This window comes from Phragmites australis, chromosome 12 (genome assembly GCF_958298935.1).
Source record: "Phragmites australis chromosome 12, lpPhrAust1.1, whole genome shotgun sequence".
Lineage (NCBI taxonomy): Eukaryota > Viridiplantae > Streptophyta > Magnoliopsida > Poales > Poaceae > Phragmites > Phragmites australis.
This window is the reverse complement of record NC_084932.1, coordinates 25496710-25512167: the sequence shown is the minus strand read 5'-3', so window position 1 is coordinate 25512167 and position 15458 is coordinate 25496710. Positions and strand designations below refer to the sequence as shown.

The 15458-nt window shown below is 45.3% G+C and overlaps 1 protein-coding gene across 5 annotated transcripts; it reads left to right on the top strand.

Annotated features, from left to right (window-relative positions):
- The first annotated feature begins 1111 nt into the window (after positions 1-1111).
- On the top strand, positions 1112-6868 carry LOC133887434 (uncharacterized). 5 transcript variants are annotated; one of them, XM_062327393.1, is made up of 8 exons: positions 1112-2231; positions 4213-4588; positions 4712-4881; positions 4977-5075; positions 5163-5217; positions 5292-5413; positions 5482-5617; positions 5722-6868. In XM_062327393.1, the coding sequence occupies exons 1-8, from the start codon at positions 1209-1211 to the stop codon at positions 6645-6647; spliced, it is 2907 nt and encodes a 968-aa protein (XP_062183377.1). In that variant the 5' UTR covers positions 1112-1208; the 3' UTR covers positions 6648-6868. The 5 variants fall into 5 exon arrangements, with proteins under 5 accessions (XP_062183377.1, XP_062183376.1, XP_062183374.1 ...); XM_062327392.1 differs by having other exon boundaries at positions 4213-4881; positions 4983-5075; positions 5199-5217; XM_062327390.1 differs by having other exon boundaries at positions 4213-4881; positions 4983-5075.
- The last annotated feature ends 8590 nt before the right edge of the window (positions 6869-15458 follow it).

Genomic DNA, 15458 nt, shown 5'->3' with positions numbered 1-15458 from the left:
GCTCCAACTGACTCTCTAAATCTCACTCTTTAAATTTCACTCACTTATATTTTATTAATAGCCTATAACTTAAAAAGTATTTCAATGTATCGCCATCCTATTCGCACCTCGCCCTATGCCGTCGCCTCCCCCTTCTCGCCCTCACCTCCCCCTCCACGACCGCATAGAGCTCTTCTGGCCCCCACTCACACGAGAAAGGAGGTGAGGCTGTCCTCACCTGTGGCAGCCATGACATCGTCAATGAGGAGGGCCGAGAGGTCCATGATTTGATGAACTCATTTTTACGCTATCTCAATTTGATGAAGAATGGAAAGGGGATAACGAACCGACCAAAATTACGAGAGGTTGGGAGCCGATTAAAACCTATTTTTAGCACGAATCGCTACATCTAACTATGCCTAGCTAGATAGCAGCTATTGGAAATCGCTGTTACATGCTAGCCATGTTCCAAGGCAACCCCTCTCTCCTTAGTGCGAGTGGGCCCTGACCAATTATACTTCTCACGCTGGCTCATAGGGCCCACGCTGCAGTGACTCTCCGCAGTCCGCCCTGTCGTCCTATGCTTCCAGCGCTGTGCTCTGTCTGCCAGGTAGGCACCGCATCCATTTCCTGTGGACCCCGCGAGTCAGTCATCCGTCACCTGCGCCCCTCTTCCACAGGAATTCGTGCACCGAGCATCAACCCACCCACCACTCAAAACACCACCGCTGTTCGCGGGTCCCACTCCAGCTTCCCGATGCGCCAGCACGGACGTGGCGCCGCGACAAAACTCAGAAAACGCCAGCACGCGTCCATGCCCACTTGTCATTCACACCTTCTCCCACTGCTAAGTGGGCCCGGTAATATCTCCCTCCCATGCCCGCCACCTGCCCGCTGCCACGCCACGTGGCTCCCGCTTCCCCGCGCTGCTTAGCAACCGGAACCCGATCAAAGAAAACATTCGCACCGCGGAGAGTGTAGCACCCAGGTACCAGCTTGCGGGCCCGGATGACCCAACCGGTGCTGTGACCCACGCGTCAGTCAAACAGACTGGAGTCGTGACCGGTCGAGCCCACCTCGCTTTCAATTCACGCGCCTCGAAGCCCGGAACGCCCAAAGGCCAGAGCGCTGCCACTCCCACTCGGCAGTCAGCACGAAGACCAGTACACCACGCCTGTGAGTCGTGACCCCGCCACCCAAAACCCCAGCCGCCAAAACCCCAATCGCCCATGGCCGCCGGCCGCTCGCCGGCGACCTCCGGCCGGCCCCGCCGGCGCGGCTGGAGCAAGTCCCCGAAGAGACCCCCTCGCCCGTCCTCTCCGCCCCCCGCGTCGTCCCCCTCGCAGGAGCCGACACCACTGCCTCCCGGCGCCGAGGTCGAGGTCCGCGTCGACGACGATGGCTTCCACGGCTCCTGGTTCGAGGCCAAGGTAGTCGACTTCGCCCCCGCGCGCGGCCCGCGCTACCCGGCGCGGTACACGGTCACCTACTCCCACCTCCTCGCCGACGACGGCGGCGGCACCCTCGCCGAGCTCTTCGCCCCCACGCACATCCGCCCGCGGCCACCTCCCGCGGAGGATTCGTCGTCCCCGCCGCGGTTCCTCCTCCACGACATCGTCGAGGCGTTCCACAACGACGGGTGGTGGTCCGGCATCGTCGTCGCAGCCCCCAACGACCCCGCCGCGTCCGTCACCGTCGCGTTCCCCATTACCCGCGAGGTCATCACGTTTCCGCCTCACTTCGCCCGCCCCCGCCGCGACTACGTCTACGGCGAGTGGGTCCCGTCGCGGTCCGTGATTGCCGTCCAGCCGAAGCACGCGGTTCGGGTGTACGAGGTCGGGGAGAAGGTCGAGGTGGGGAGGGATCGGGAGGTGTACGGCTACTCCTGGTTCCCGGCTACGGTGGCGAAGGTGGTCGATCCGCTGAGCTACGTCGTGGAGTACTTCGATCTGGAGGAGGAGGGGGAGAGCGGGGCGGAGAAGGCGACTGAGTACCTGCATTGGCGGTTCATCAGGCCGGCTGTGGAGCATTCCCCGCGGGAGAGCGAGTTCCGGCTCGGGCCCAGCGCCGCGGTGGAGGCGTACTGCGACGGGGCGTGGTCGCCGGGAGTGGTGCGCAGGGTTGTCGGGGAAGGTGAGTATGAGGTCACTATTGATGGCAAGATGGCGGAGCTGCTGGTGACTAAGGTGGTGGAGTTGCTCAAGCCGCAGTACAAGTGGAATGGCAAGCAATGGAGGATTGTTAGTGCTAAGGTAATCCAACAAATCCATTTCGTAGCTGTGCTTGTTAGCTTTGCATTTCACATTGTTTGCTGTTCCATAGCCTTGTGGATGATATAGACTGTAAGGTTTACTGCTTTAGGCCATTCATAGATCATGTCTAATTTGGTAGGAGATGAGGATATCAGTCCCTCAACCTCAATCCCTTTCCTCTCTCCACTTTAGTTATTTAGAATGAGATCATAATTTATTATCCTTTCTTCTGGTTCATGAATCCTTCAGCCAGGTATGGCTGAAATTTGCATAAAGACAATGAGAAAATGCGCTTTTAATACTACCACTATTGCTGAATCACTATCAACTTTTATGATGCAATTGTCTTTTTGAAATAGCAATCGATGTATGACAATGCGATTAGTGAAATATAAAAAAGACCACGATTGGATGAGGAATGAGCAACATGGACAATGCTACTTATGGCGTAATGGACCAATGTGATACTTTTCGACAATACAATCAATTTTTTATCTTTATTTGTTAGTAGTCCAAGTTAAAGATGTTTTGAGTACATGCTTTTTAAATTGTGGGGAGAGAAGATGGGAAAAGTTTCTAAAGCTAAACCACAGCAACTTAACAATATTAAGATGCTGACCACTTTTTTCATCAAATTAAATGAAACGACGAATAGAGATCATATCAGCGCTGTAGCAACATATACATAAGACGAATAGAGATTATATCAGCGCTGTAGCAACATATACATAAAATGAATCCTGGATCAAGGAAAAATATATGGCTGTATCTAGCATCACAAGTTTGTAGAGTCATATATGTCAATACTTTTGTGATTGGTTAATAAACTTTAATAGGACGTAAAGTTAGCCGTAAGTCTATTGAGTAAGATTATATCCTATAGATTCTACACTGTTCAAATAAGCTCCGGTGGATAGGAATCCTTGCTCTATGCTGGCATATGTAGTGTTGGAAGCAAAATTTCCAATGGTGGTTATTTAATTGATGTACTAAAAAAAATTTCATGTGCATTTTAAAATGAAGTTATTATTGTCTTTGGCAATGATAATTCAAATAATTATTTATGAAAGCACAATCAACCTCGAGTGGGATGGTAGCATAGTACTTGTTGGATCCTAAGGGTTAAGCAGTCTGCAAGTTGTGAGGAGTTAAGAAAAGAGGCACGTGTTGGTTTGGAGTTAGAAATTGTTAGGTCGGAATAATGGGAGTTGGCAATCAATTTAGTTTGTCTATGTTAAGAAAAAACTAAATATGATTAGAAAGAAACTTAAAAATGTAAATACAAATTTTGGATGCAAGTGATGCATGTGTTCATTCATCATATCATATTGGCCGGTTAGAAATTCTAATCTTCATAATACATGGTCAGATATATGTCTGACGGTTAGCTAGCTATGTTAGTTGCAATCTAGCTGATTAATCCATGCATTTGGCCGTGATGTGTTTTTTTTGAAGGAGCACTAGTGGTTGGTTTGGAGTGTGGCTAATTTACCCATGCAACCGCCCTTCTTGTTCTTTTTGCAACTGCCTGCGACATGGTCAGTTACGTGTCCTATGGTGTTCAACTAGAATTTATTGTACCTTTGGTATTAGATCCAACGGTCCAAATTTTTTGGTCACTCATCTTACCTCTCATGGAAAAGTCATTTCATACTGACTTTCATGTCAATTAGAAATCTGGTGTGCAGAAGCTCCAACCTATTCATCAATACCGATAATGAATACTTAAAAGTTTGTCTTGTTTGAACTCATGATCTTGGGGATCCTGGAACATGTTCCTTCACTGATGAAGTCCACTAAGTGCGGCAGATTTTCTACTATATCTTATTGACTGTCTTGCTTTTCTAAGTTGTTTAACCATTGGCATGTCATATGTATATAGCACATTGCTATGATAAAACAATGTGGTTTCTCTTTGACTTTTCGACATAGCATCCTGCCTTTCAATTTGCATGATCCATTCTGGATATTTCTTATACAGAGACAAGCTAACTTGAGGCGGCGGTCTATATCTGGAAAAAGTCCAAGCTCACCTGTTGACGTGGCATTTAGTGATGATGAACACAGTCATGATCCTGAATCTTCTGCCACCAAAAGGTCAAGGAAAAAACTGCAGCAGCTAGAGGTCATATTAACTGATGGATCTGAACATTCTTCAGTCTCTGAGATGGACACTCATTTATCTTCTCTGTGCAAGTCACCAGCAAGCAATCATTCTCCGAATTCTTGTTCTCCACTCTCAGCAAAGAATAGTCTTCAAGTGCTTTCACACAGGAAAGTGAGTTCAGCGCCAACGAATGTTCTTCTTTGTGCTTCTTCAGGACATTCAACGCCTCAAAACGAATCAATGCCAAATGGTACTGGAGAAACAGTGCACAATCAAGAAATCATGTCTGAGATGATGCTTTTCAATGGTCAGCTTAGTACACCCGTTTGTGGAACAAGTGCTGATGATGCCTACGATATGCTTTCAATTGCAGAACTAAGAAAGAAAATGGCTTCAGCTCGCATAAATAGTGCTTCCCAACCAACACAGAAAAAACTGCTCTCTGTCAAGACACTTAAGGTAAAGAAAGATATATCCAAGAGTAAAAGGAGCAAAACACACCCTATTCAAGAACTTCAAGGGAAAAATGATGCCTCGGATAACGTAAGTCCCCTTCATTTTGTTTCATAGTTGGAGTAATATTGTATCTGTCCATAGATGTACAATTTATGTTCATGTTGATCATTTTGCTGGTGAAGATTCAGTCGAAGGGAAACATCAATTTCTCTAGTACGGACATTGTTTGTGCTTTGACTGCCTCTGTGGAAGGCCAGACCACTTCAGTGCTGAATAGACAGGTACAGACTTGTGATTGGCTTTTAAAACATCTCCTTTCTATATTCATGTTCATGTGTGTTCTGTTCTGTTTGTCAATCTGTATTAAGGTGTCAAAACGGACTAATAGTGGTTCAAATTCAAAGGTTCTTACCCACAGGAAATGTAAGTATTCCCTCCAACACTCATTCATCAATAGGATGGTTATTGTAATCTAATGGCTGCTGTACAATCCGCAGTGTCTAAAAGGATAGGATCAAAAAAACTGTGTAGTCCATGTAGCTCATTGGATGCGACTAGTACTGTTCATCAGAGAAGAAGAAAGAAAGTGGCAGGGCTAATGAAAGAATCTTCCTCAACAGTAAGTTAATTCTTTTTTGAACTAATATTAGCTGCCAGCTTCTCACCCTAGCACTGTTTCACATACAGTTGGAAAGTACAAAATCTGATACTCAGCAGCTGCTCGACGTAACTTTGGAGGATACTCTGAACATAAATGGATTAGCAAATCACGTACTGTTATCGATAGTACCTCCACGCTTTGAATCAATGCATAATAAAAATGGTATGATCTGTGAAAACTTTACCCGTTGTGGAAATGTGCATATTTTCCTAAATAATGTGTACTTCAAAGTAGCAGATTTTTTATGATCGGATTTCTGTGGGCAGGTATTGACATACATGTTAGTATGTTGGAAGAAGAGCCAACTCCTGCGATCAACATCTGTCAAGCGAACATAAATCCAGATTTATTCACAGAGCATGCTGCTACCCAAGTAGCTAAAAGCAACCATCTTATGGAGACAGCTATCCTATCTCTTGATTGTCCAGTTCAACAGGCTGGTGAGGAAGTGGATGAGAGATCAATCCTTCTACGTTCTGGGAGCACACAATGCACCATGGACATGGACAATTCTCCATTAAGGAGCTGCTCTGTTGCTGGGAGCTCTATGCCTTCACAGTTTTCTCTCTCTCAAATATCTGGTCACCAGGCTCTGTTCGTCAAGAACACTCCTGCATGGCCTCTAATTGAAGCAATGGATGTGTTTAAGGAGGTACCGCAACAGCCGCATTTCCTTCCACTTCGAGAATATTCACCGGCACTGCGTGAAGGAATGGCTTTAGGTCTGATGGTCTCGTTTGCCAACTTAGTGAAAAGTACAAGGGAATCAAGCATAGATGACAGCATGGAATTGTTTGAGGACAAAATCAGTACACTTCGCCATTTAGAGGCAAATGGATTCAACGTACAGTTTTTGCAGAGCAGTCTCACCAAATTGCTCCAGATCAAATCTAGTTGTTCCAATTATCTCGGAGAAATAGACAAGCTGAAAGCACAGATGGAGGGGACGACAACCTCCTTGTCCAAAATTGATGCATTGCTCTTTGAAAAGGATAGAGCTGTAGCTGAGCTTGAGCAGAAACTTGGGCACCTCCGCCAGGAATCGCAGCAGATTGCAAAGGACAAAGAACATGAAGACGCAGAACTCTTGAAACTCAAATCGGCACATAGCAGGTTGGAGGAAGCGTACGGAGATGCCGAACGGCAGTTTCAGAGCGTCTTGGCTGGGCTGCACCGAAAGCAGCTAACTTGATGTACGGATATCGCTCCGATGTTTCTAATTCGACATTATGTTAACTCATGCTTCAGGGCTGTAGTCTGTAGGTCTTAAGGTTATCTAGGTACCGTTGCGGTCTCGGATGAACAACTTTGGTCATTCGCTACTTTTTATGTGGTCATTCGCTACTTTTTATGTATGTACAAGATGCCCATGGCCTAGGGAGCTTGATGGAATTTAAACTATTTATATTTTCTCATGATGGTCTCTTACCTAGTGTTATCTGATGCCTTGTTGGAAGCTTGATATAAATATCATTTCGGTGTCTTTTTGGTCGATCATGTGATCTGGTTGTGTCAGCGGTTGGTTACCTGTAGAGATTAGCGATGGTCATCGCTGGTCGTTTTCTAAAGGAAAAAAGTTCTTACTCTCTTGAATTATTCCTAATATTCAGATAATCCTCAAACTTTAAATATCGGATTATATAATCTCTGATGTGGTTTGCAACAGCTGTTTTAATAACTAGTCGTCACATTACTTGTTTTTGCCACGTGGCTATAACGCTATCTCTCTCGCGTATTTTGGAACCTGAGTTAGCTCTTGTCCTGTGTTGTCCAAACCGAGAGAGGATGATGGGAGAGAGGCCAGTGAGAGGGAGAGAAAGGTAGAGAGAGCTTGATCAGAGGGAGGAGAAGCAGAGAGAGGCTTGTGCACTGCTATGTCAGCGAAAATAATATTATAGGTTGCCATGTCAGTGAAACTGTCGTCATGTCAATACAACCACCGAGAAAAAAATACTCTATAAGATTATGTGATCCGGTATTTAAAGTTTTAGGTAAATAAATAGTTTTAAAGTTTTAGGATTATTCAGATACTAGGAATAATTCATGGAAGTAATTTGAACTTTTTCCATTTCTAAATTATACTAGATTTTGTGAAGAAACTTTCAGTGCTGCTGATGCGAGAGCTTATGCTGTCCGAATTGAACAAGTCTTCTCAGGTTTGCATGCATTGGCCGTTTTTTGCATAAATTTTTCCTCACCTCTTATCCTGCGTTCTGTCTGCATTCACCATGCCCCTGCACCAGGGGAAAAAAAGAATCCTTGAATCGTTTTTTACCTTCCGATGACATCAGATGTTCAGAACAGGTCCGAGATAAACAAAAATGCATCAATCATATCGTCGTATTTTAGTTACCTGTCTTGATCAGGTCACTACAAACTCGCCGGCAGACGCAAAGTACACAAATAATTGTGTACCAATGGCAGTTTCCATGATCATCATACGCAACAAGGTACGGAAAAATAGCTGGCTTGCTTCGCTCCATTGCAGAGAAGGGCAGGCATGCTTCCATCCTCTCGCCCTGCGCCGGAGTTCACGCCGCAGCAGCTGAAGCAGCTCCGGGCACAGTGCGCCGTGTTCGTCGCGTTCAGGTAACACACCGTCATCAAACTTACTGATTTTGCAATTACTGTTATTCCGCGAATTTTTTCTTTAGAATGATCAGCCTTCGGAGCTTGTGTAATTGATTACTGAGAGAGAGAGAAAAAAAACATTGTTTTGTAGAAACAACAGGGAGCCCAAGAAGCAGCATCTTGAAATCGCGCTGGGTGAATGTCCTGAACAAGGTATGAACTGAACCCAGCTGATTCTGGCTGGCACATTCACATTTTCGTGGTTTAATTCATCCGTCGTCCTGTGTCTGATGAACGTGAACTAACCTCATCTCATCGGTGACCAGGCGGCGGCGGACGAGGAGGAGGAGACAGACGAGGGGCCGACGGCGATGACAGCCAGGGTGAAACTGCGTCGTCGTCCTCCACTGGGTTGCCACCGCCGGATCTCGTGGCCCTCTCCTCGCTGCGGCTGTCGAGTCCCAGGGGCGGAGCCAGAAGATTGCCACATCGAGGACCGTATAAGAGAACGTGAGCGATTGAAGGGGCTGCATCAAAATTGCTGCACTCCTTATCTTTTCAGCAAGGGAATACATCATTTCTAGTGGTGAGAGTGATGTCTCAGTATATTTTCTTTTTTTCCCTACTGCTCGTTAACAGTACTGTGCATATAACATTCGACTGTCCCCCCCCCCCCGGCCCAAAAAAAAATTCGTGTAACTAGTAAAGTGGACAGCGCAATTGTGCGTTTAATACTCTCTCTAATTGTAAATGTAGGTCGTTTTAACCTCCTCAACTATTCTTTAAATATAAGTTATTTTTGAATTTCTATACAATTTTTTCTATTTTGTGCTCTTCTTACCATTGTTTAATAAATACTATCACTCTCACAAATGAATGAGTTATCTTTTCCAATACAGAATAAATAAAAAGCAACAAGGTCATTTGATATACTTTCTTAATCCTTTTGCACAAGTCTAAAAAACAACATATATTTACAATCGGAGGGACTATTATTTATAATCCTAGCGGTCTTCATATTACTTACATTTGTTTATAGATTTTAGATTGCTTCACATGTAAAGATTATTGATTATATTGGCTTTCAGCATAGCAAAGTTGTCTTTTGAAATCATAAGAACATCATTTTCACTAATATATTTATGTCCCAAAAATTATTTAGTGCCTATAGAAATAAGATTTTTTTTTCATTCTAGGAACATGAAGAACATTGGTAAGGGTCATAATAGTGGCATCATATGTTTTGATTTAAACATAACCAATTTCAACAATTTCAAATGAAGACTCATCACCAACCACGACTTCACAATACTAATAGGATTATAAGTAGAAAACTACTCTTTATATGGACATATATAAAAAGAGCAAGCTGAATCAATAATCCAAGCAATTTGATTACTCAAATTAGTAGTGTTGATGAGAGCCTCACTTTCAGATTCATTTGCAACAAAACTAGCCTCCGTAGATTTTTCTTTTTAAATCTTATTACTCCTTTCTCTCTTATTTTTTATCTTTAAGCACTGAGAAATTTTATGATTTGTTTTCTTGCAATAAGAGTAAAAAAAGTCTGGATTTATAGTTTCTTGGTTTGATCTAGAATTTGGAGTAGAAGAATTACCTTTATTTAATAATCTACCTCTAACAATTAAACCCTCAACTTTAATTTTAGAATGAGAATCAACATTAAATTTTTCCTTAGATAACAAATTTGTTTTAACATTCTTAAAACTAAGAGTAACATGATTGCCATAAAACATAATTTCCTTGAAGTATTTAAAGGTAGCAGGCAAAGAGACAACAAGAAGAATGGCCTTATCTTCATCATCGATTTTGACATCTAACATCTCAAGATCATTAATTAGTGAATTGAACTCATCAGGATGAGACTGAATGGAGGTACCTTTTGCCATTCAAGTGTACAAACATTCTTTGAGGCATAATTTATTGGTGAGACTTTTCTTCATGCATAACATCTCCAATTTTGACCACAATGAGGTGACAATGGTCTCATTACTAACTTCACGTACAACATATGTAGACAAACTGAGTTGTATGGTGAAGACTATTTTTTCATCCAATCCCTCCCATTTGGCATTTGGCATGTCCGCCGGTTTAGCAAGCAACATCTTTCGTACGTCTACTTGTGTAAGAACAACTTTCATCTGCACCTGCCATATAGAAAAACAAATCTTGCCATCCAATTTCTCAATGTCAAATTTAGTGGATGACATGTTGGAGAAAAAATTGCAGATAAAAAAATACGATAGGTTCTGAAGAAAACAAGGCTTCCATGTACGATGTGGGTGCATTATCAATTTTCAACCAAAAAGACTCAGCGCAAACTCCCTAGTACGATGGCTAGGTGCATGTAGCAATTTCGCTCAAAAACTGTGGGTACTCTGAATGCTGACATCACAATCACAATGACGTCAATGATGACATCACTATTGTCCTATGCTGATCTGGGTGGGATCTACTGCGGCCAATCGATCTGGAAGCCCAACAATATGTGGGCGCGAGCGTTCTTGGGATTGAGGCAGAAGGCCTGCGCAAGATCTGTGGTAGAGAGTACGAATGGATCTCGATCGATGTCAGACCTGTGGCGATCGATCAGATCTCGATCAACACGATGAAGCGACCTTTATGTAGGCGTTTTGAGAAATCGTATTCGACTAGGATTCTTGAGGCATTATCCAACAATTTGGGATTGGGGTTTTGGGTGGCGAGAGTTTTGGGGTTGCAACTCACAAGCATGTGTGTCTGTGAGAGAGGGAGTGAGAGGATGCGGCTTTTGGCCTGATCTATTGAAAGCGGGTTGGCTTCACGAGGAACAACTCAACTGAATCGAGCTCAGTCTAGCATGGAAGCTGGTTAAGTCGCGCCCACTTTATTTGAATATGACCTGAGCCAGTTTTGCAAAGAGTTCTCCAGCTAATCAAGTATATCTCATTGCTCTAATCAATTGAATTATTTAGTAATTGTATTATTATTTTATCTAATTTTTTACAACGACAACGTCGAAACCCTAATTGAGTTGACATCACCCTACCATTGCTGATCCCTCCCATTAGCCTCTACAAAAGCCACCATCTCCTAGATGGCCAGCCAACTCTGCTCCTTTGCGCACGGTGGCATGTGCACACCTCACTACCTAATTGGCTAGTCACCTACATGAACCCGATTGGCTGAATCTTGTCATGTCGCACTGTAGGTATACATACATCTTTGTTTGCTATGAGTGGACCAGCCAATGAAGACCGACTGTGTCCACCTCCCCGTGCCACCGATTGATCCACCACTCACCATCGTGTGGATCACCTCTGTGAAACCATAGGCTCGCAGCAGGCCATGGGCACGCTGACGACAGGTGGCCCTGGTAGAAGATGGAGGCCCAATGCGGCTCGAGTCATGGGAGTGCACGGGAGCACACGCTGAGCTAGGTTGTGGCACTGGCTAAGAGGTTGTGGTGGCCAAGCTATGGTCGAAGACATTAGGTGCACATGGCATAGGTGGAGCGTGGCCCAAGGCAGTTTGCTGGTGTAGTGCACATGTTGAGCAGAGCTCATGGGTGTGTTTGGTTACCCGCATCAGAGGTATCCTGTCTCTGCCCGTGTATATATTCCTGTGAAGAAGGCCGTTTGGTTGCCTACATGCACTATTCCTCTCTGCATCTGCGGATGTAATTATACGGTTGGAGCTTGGCCTGATGGATATGCCCGAATCGAGCTTCTCTCTAGAGCATGACCCGGTGGATGCATTGCATCTACTAGAGTACTACAACGAGCCAACTCGTTAGTCTCAGGTGTAGGATCATTGCATCTGCTCATGCAAGCAACAAAACACCTTCACATGGTCATTGTATTCACAGGTGCAGGGTCATTGCACCTGCCCATGCAGACAACCAAACACTCTTCTTTTCGGAGTCACTGCATCCGCTTAGTGTGCTTCTACTCGTACAGGATATACGTTGCAGCTCTACGAAAACTCATGTGGGCAACCAAACACACCCCATGTGTGGCGAAGCTTGGAATGGCACATGAAAACAGCAACACATGGGATAGCGCGGGCACACGTGTACAAGTTAGCTAGGAGCGAAGGCCGAAGACCATGCGGGCAGTTGGTTCGGGGTGCTAGGCTCGACAATCGGCCAGCCCATGGAGCTTCGACTGAGGGGCAGGAGCGCATGTGGCTAGCGATTGGTGGATGTGTTCAATTGGGATGTGATTGATTGCTTGCATGGGGGCAACCTAGCCTGATGGATGCGTATAATCTTAGAGAGAAGCGTGTTAGGTTACCGTCATGCACTATTCCATCCTGGCTCAGTAGATGCAAATATATGCCTACAGCCTGGGAGGGAAGCTCAATTCGAGCTTCCCTTCACAGTCTGGCCCAGCGAATGCAGGCTCCTACATCACTCATGTAGGCAGGCCCACTTGTTAGTGTCATAAAATCATTTTCATGCGAGCAACCAATCTCAGTCTCAACTCTTGCATCCGCTCATGTGACCTCAAATTCAGTGAACCAAATAGAATCTCAGCTTAACCTGTCCAGACAGATACAACCAACCAAATATTCTTTTTTATAACAAATATGACTTTACTCAGTCTGCTTCCCCTGAGTTTGCATATACTGTCCATGCAGGCTAGACCCATGCGGGCAACCAATCACACCCGGAGTCCTGTAGGAGCTGATGTGCCGAGTGCGTTGGCTGAGCTGAGGACCTGCAACCAAGGTGCGGTGGCCCAACGAAGAGCAACCGCGGTAGTGGGCCAGCTGCTGGAGGGAGCGTACGTGCTAGCGCGCGTGAAGGTCTCCGGCCCAGGTGGCACACGGGCTAGTAGGCTAAGGCCTAAGCAGGGCGACGGCTTGGCGGACCAACGCGCTGGTATCCCACAGTAGCTAAGTAGGCCCATTTGGGCGTGCGTGGCCTAGTGCGCCAAGGCAAGGCCGATCGGGAGTCGAGCGGATGCCGTGCATGGAACAATGCAATGAATAGGCAACTCGGTAGACTACGAAAGTGGGCTGGTGGGTTCGTGTAGGGCATTTTGATGATGATATGTAGGTTTAGTGACAAACCTGGGTAGGCAGTCTGCGACAAGGTGAACAATCTAGCAATTGGCATGCATGCAACGAGGTGTGTCGTGCAGGCACATGCATGAGGTGCATGGGTGTTGAAGCGCGACATGAGGTCACATACGCTGATGAAAATTGCAACAGGCATAGGAGGGAGGTAGTGGTCAGCTGGCTAAACCTTAGGCTGGTATTGCGGTGCTCGGTGACAAGTAAAGGCTGTCGATGGCCAGTGTTTGGTTGTGGTGCACATGATGACTAACATGAGGTCAACGGTGGTGTTTTCAGGAGGGTGCTCAGCATGTTGTCATAGTCGAGGAGCAGAGCAGCCTACTAGCAGTCCATCTGAGGCAGACAGACTGAGGTCAGATAGTTTGTGGGCACATGGTGGATAGTTCAAGGAAGGCTAGAGGATAGTACAATTGGAGGGTGAACATATTGTGATGTAGGAAGGATAGGCTGGTGGCGACAGGACAGTCATACTGCGGGTGACAGAGGTAATGACAAGACTGGCGACAATGTCATAGGAGCATGAGGGCTGGCAGTGTTCGTTCTCTATGGCGTGGCAACACACGGTGTGAGCCTCAGGGTGCATGTTTGTATTGAAGATGGCTTGCACGTTTCCAAATCGACAAGGGTGTGGGTTGAATCAAGGTTTGCGCATGAGTTGTGAAGTGTGGATCGAAGGGTGTGGAGATGTATCAAGAGCTGAATTGGAAGGAAGTAGAGACTACGAAGTTCTCTACTTGCAACTGGAGTAATCTGATTGGTTTGGGGTTGCATGAGGCTACAGTGTAAGACATCGGATAATCATAACCTAACAGCCAAGTGGAAGAGTAATGCTAATATAGCAATTTCTGAGTGACTCAGAAACAATAGTGAAGTTCTCAGTATGAAGAATGTAGTTAAATTTAGCAGCATGGATGTTGGATTCAGTTGGCTCTTATCATGTGACACCCAACATGAGTAGTTCTCTTCATACGAGTCTGGTAATTTTTGGTCTACTTATGTGATGACATGGGGTACCATCCTGTTGGAATAAGTGCCATCAAAATCAAGATCTATAATGGAGTTACATGCTTTGAGGAGTCAGACATATGTCAAGGCTGAAAAGGAATTTGATTTTACTTACGAGAGGTTGTGCTGGTATGAGAGAAAGATGCACAGTTGTAGGTGGAGTCATAGAGTCTGGAGTTGCAGGGATAGCCGCGTCTCTGAAAGGTAGTGAGTCTAAGTAAAGTCAAACTCATTGGACAACTTTTGTTAAGCGGCAAAGATGACAACTCAAGTCTGGTGTACATAGAAGTTCGTGTATGACGGCTTCAAGTTGGCGGAATATTCGCTAAAGTGGGATTTGTTGAAATATGTGTTGAATATTGTACAAAGTATGTTACTTATTGGATTTGAAGTTGTATTAGCAGTATATATTGGAGTTAGAGTATGACTCCTATAACCTAGCCTCCTCATAAATATAAGAGGAGGACCACTGTTGTAACAATGATAACATAGTGACAGACTCACAGGGGACGGTGGCGGTTCTATCGGGACCCAGAGCGGCAGGTGTCGTCTGTGATTCCGTCGGGAGGAGCGTCTATAGTTATGACTTGGGGATGCAAGTTTCCGCTGAACCTTACTAATAAATATCGTTTTTTTTTGTCGTCTGTGATTCTATGTGCATCGTCTTGTAGTTCAATCCTTTGCTTCCGGAGGGCTAAATTTCCTAACACTGGCGGGCTCCTGCAACTGAAGTATACAGAAGGAAACTATACGGCTCGTGTAGTACCACTTCAAAAAATAAGTGGGTGGTGATAGCTGTAGCCATTGGTTCACTTTGCACTCTCCCTTCAACCACAGAACACAAAGAAAAATCACCTCCTGCACCATCTAACCTCCATTTTGCAAATTGTATGCGCAACTTGGCCACAGTGGAGCTTGGTTGAGCTAGCATTGGAGCCCAGGACGTGGTGCAAAGCATAACAGCTTAGGTGTGAGGTGGATCGAGCCGAGGGCCTGACGCAACTTACTGGAGTAAGATAGATAACAACACAGAAGCATTCAAATTAATCTATACAAAAGACGAATAATGAGAGAGGTTAGATAAATCACACAAAAGTTTGATGCAGCCACTTCAAGTACTCATCCTATCTTATTCAGTCTTCGTCGTGGTAATTTTCTCGAACCATCCCTGACGAACAGCCGCAGAGAGCTTATGCGAAAAAGAAGTGGCAGTGGCAGCCCTAGACCTGCAGAGGATGACACTTGAGAAGACGGCGACGAAATTTCACCATCGGAAACCTCATCTGTCTCCTCCGCAGCGGCCATCACCACCACCATTGATGCCTGTTCGCAAATGGAGTAAGTT

Excerpts from the sequence above, each read along its gene's own strand:
- LOC133887434 (XM_062327389.1), top strand. The coding sequence starts at position 1,209 with ATGGCCGCCGGCCGCTCGCCGGCGACCTCCGGCCGGCCCCGCCGGCGC. Across the intron at positions 5,414-5,481 it reads TGAAAGAATCTTCCTCAACA|TTGGAAAGTACAAAATCTGA; the intron begins GTAAGTTAATTC and ends TTTCACATACAG. Across the intron at positions 5,618-5,721 it reads ATCAATGCATAATAAAAATG|GTATTGACATACATGTTAGT; the intron begins GTATGATCTGTG and ends TTCTGTGGGCAG.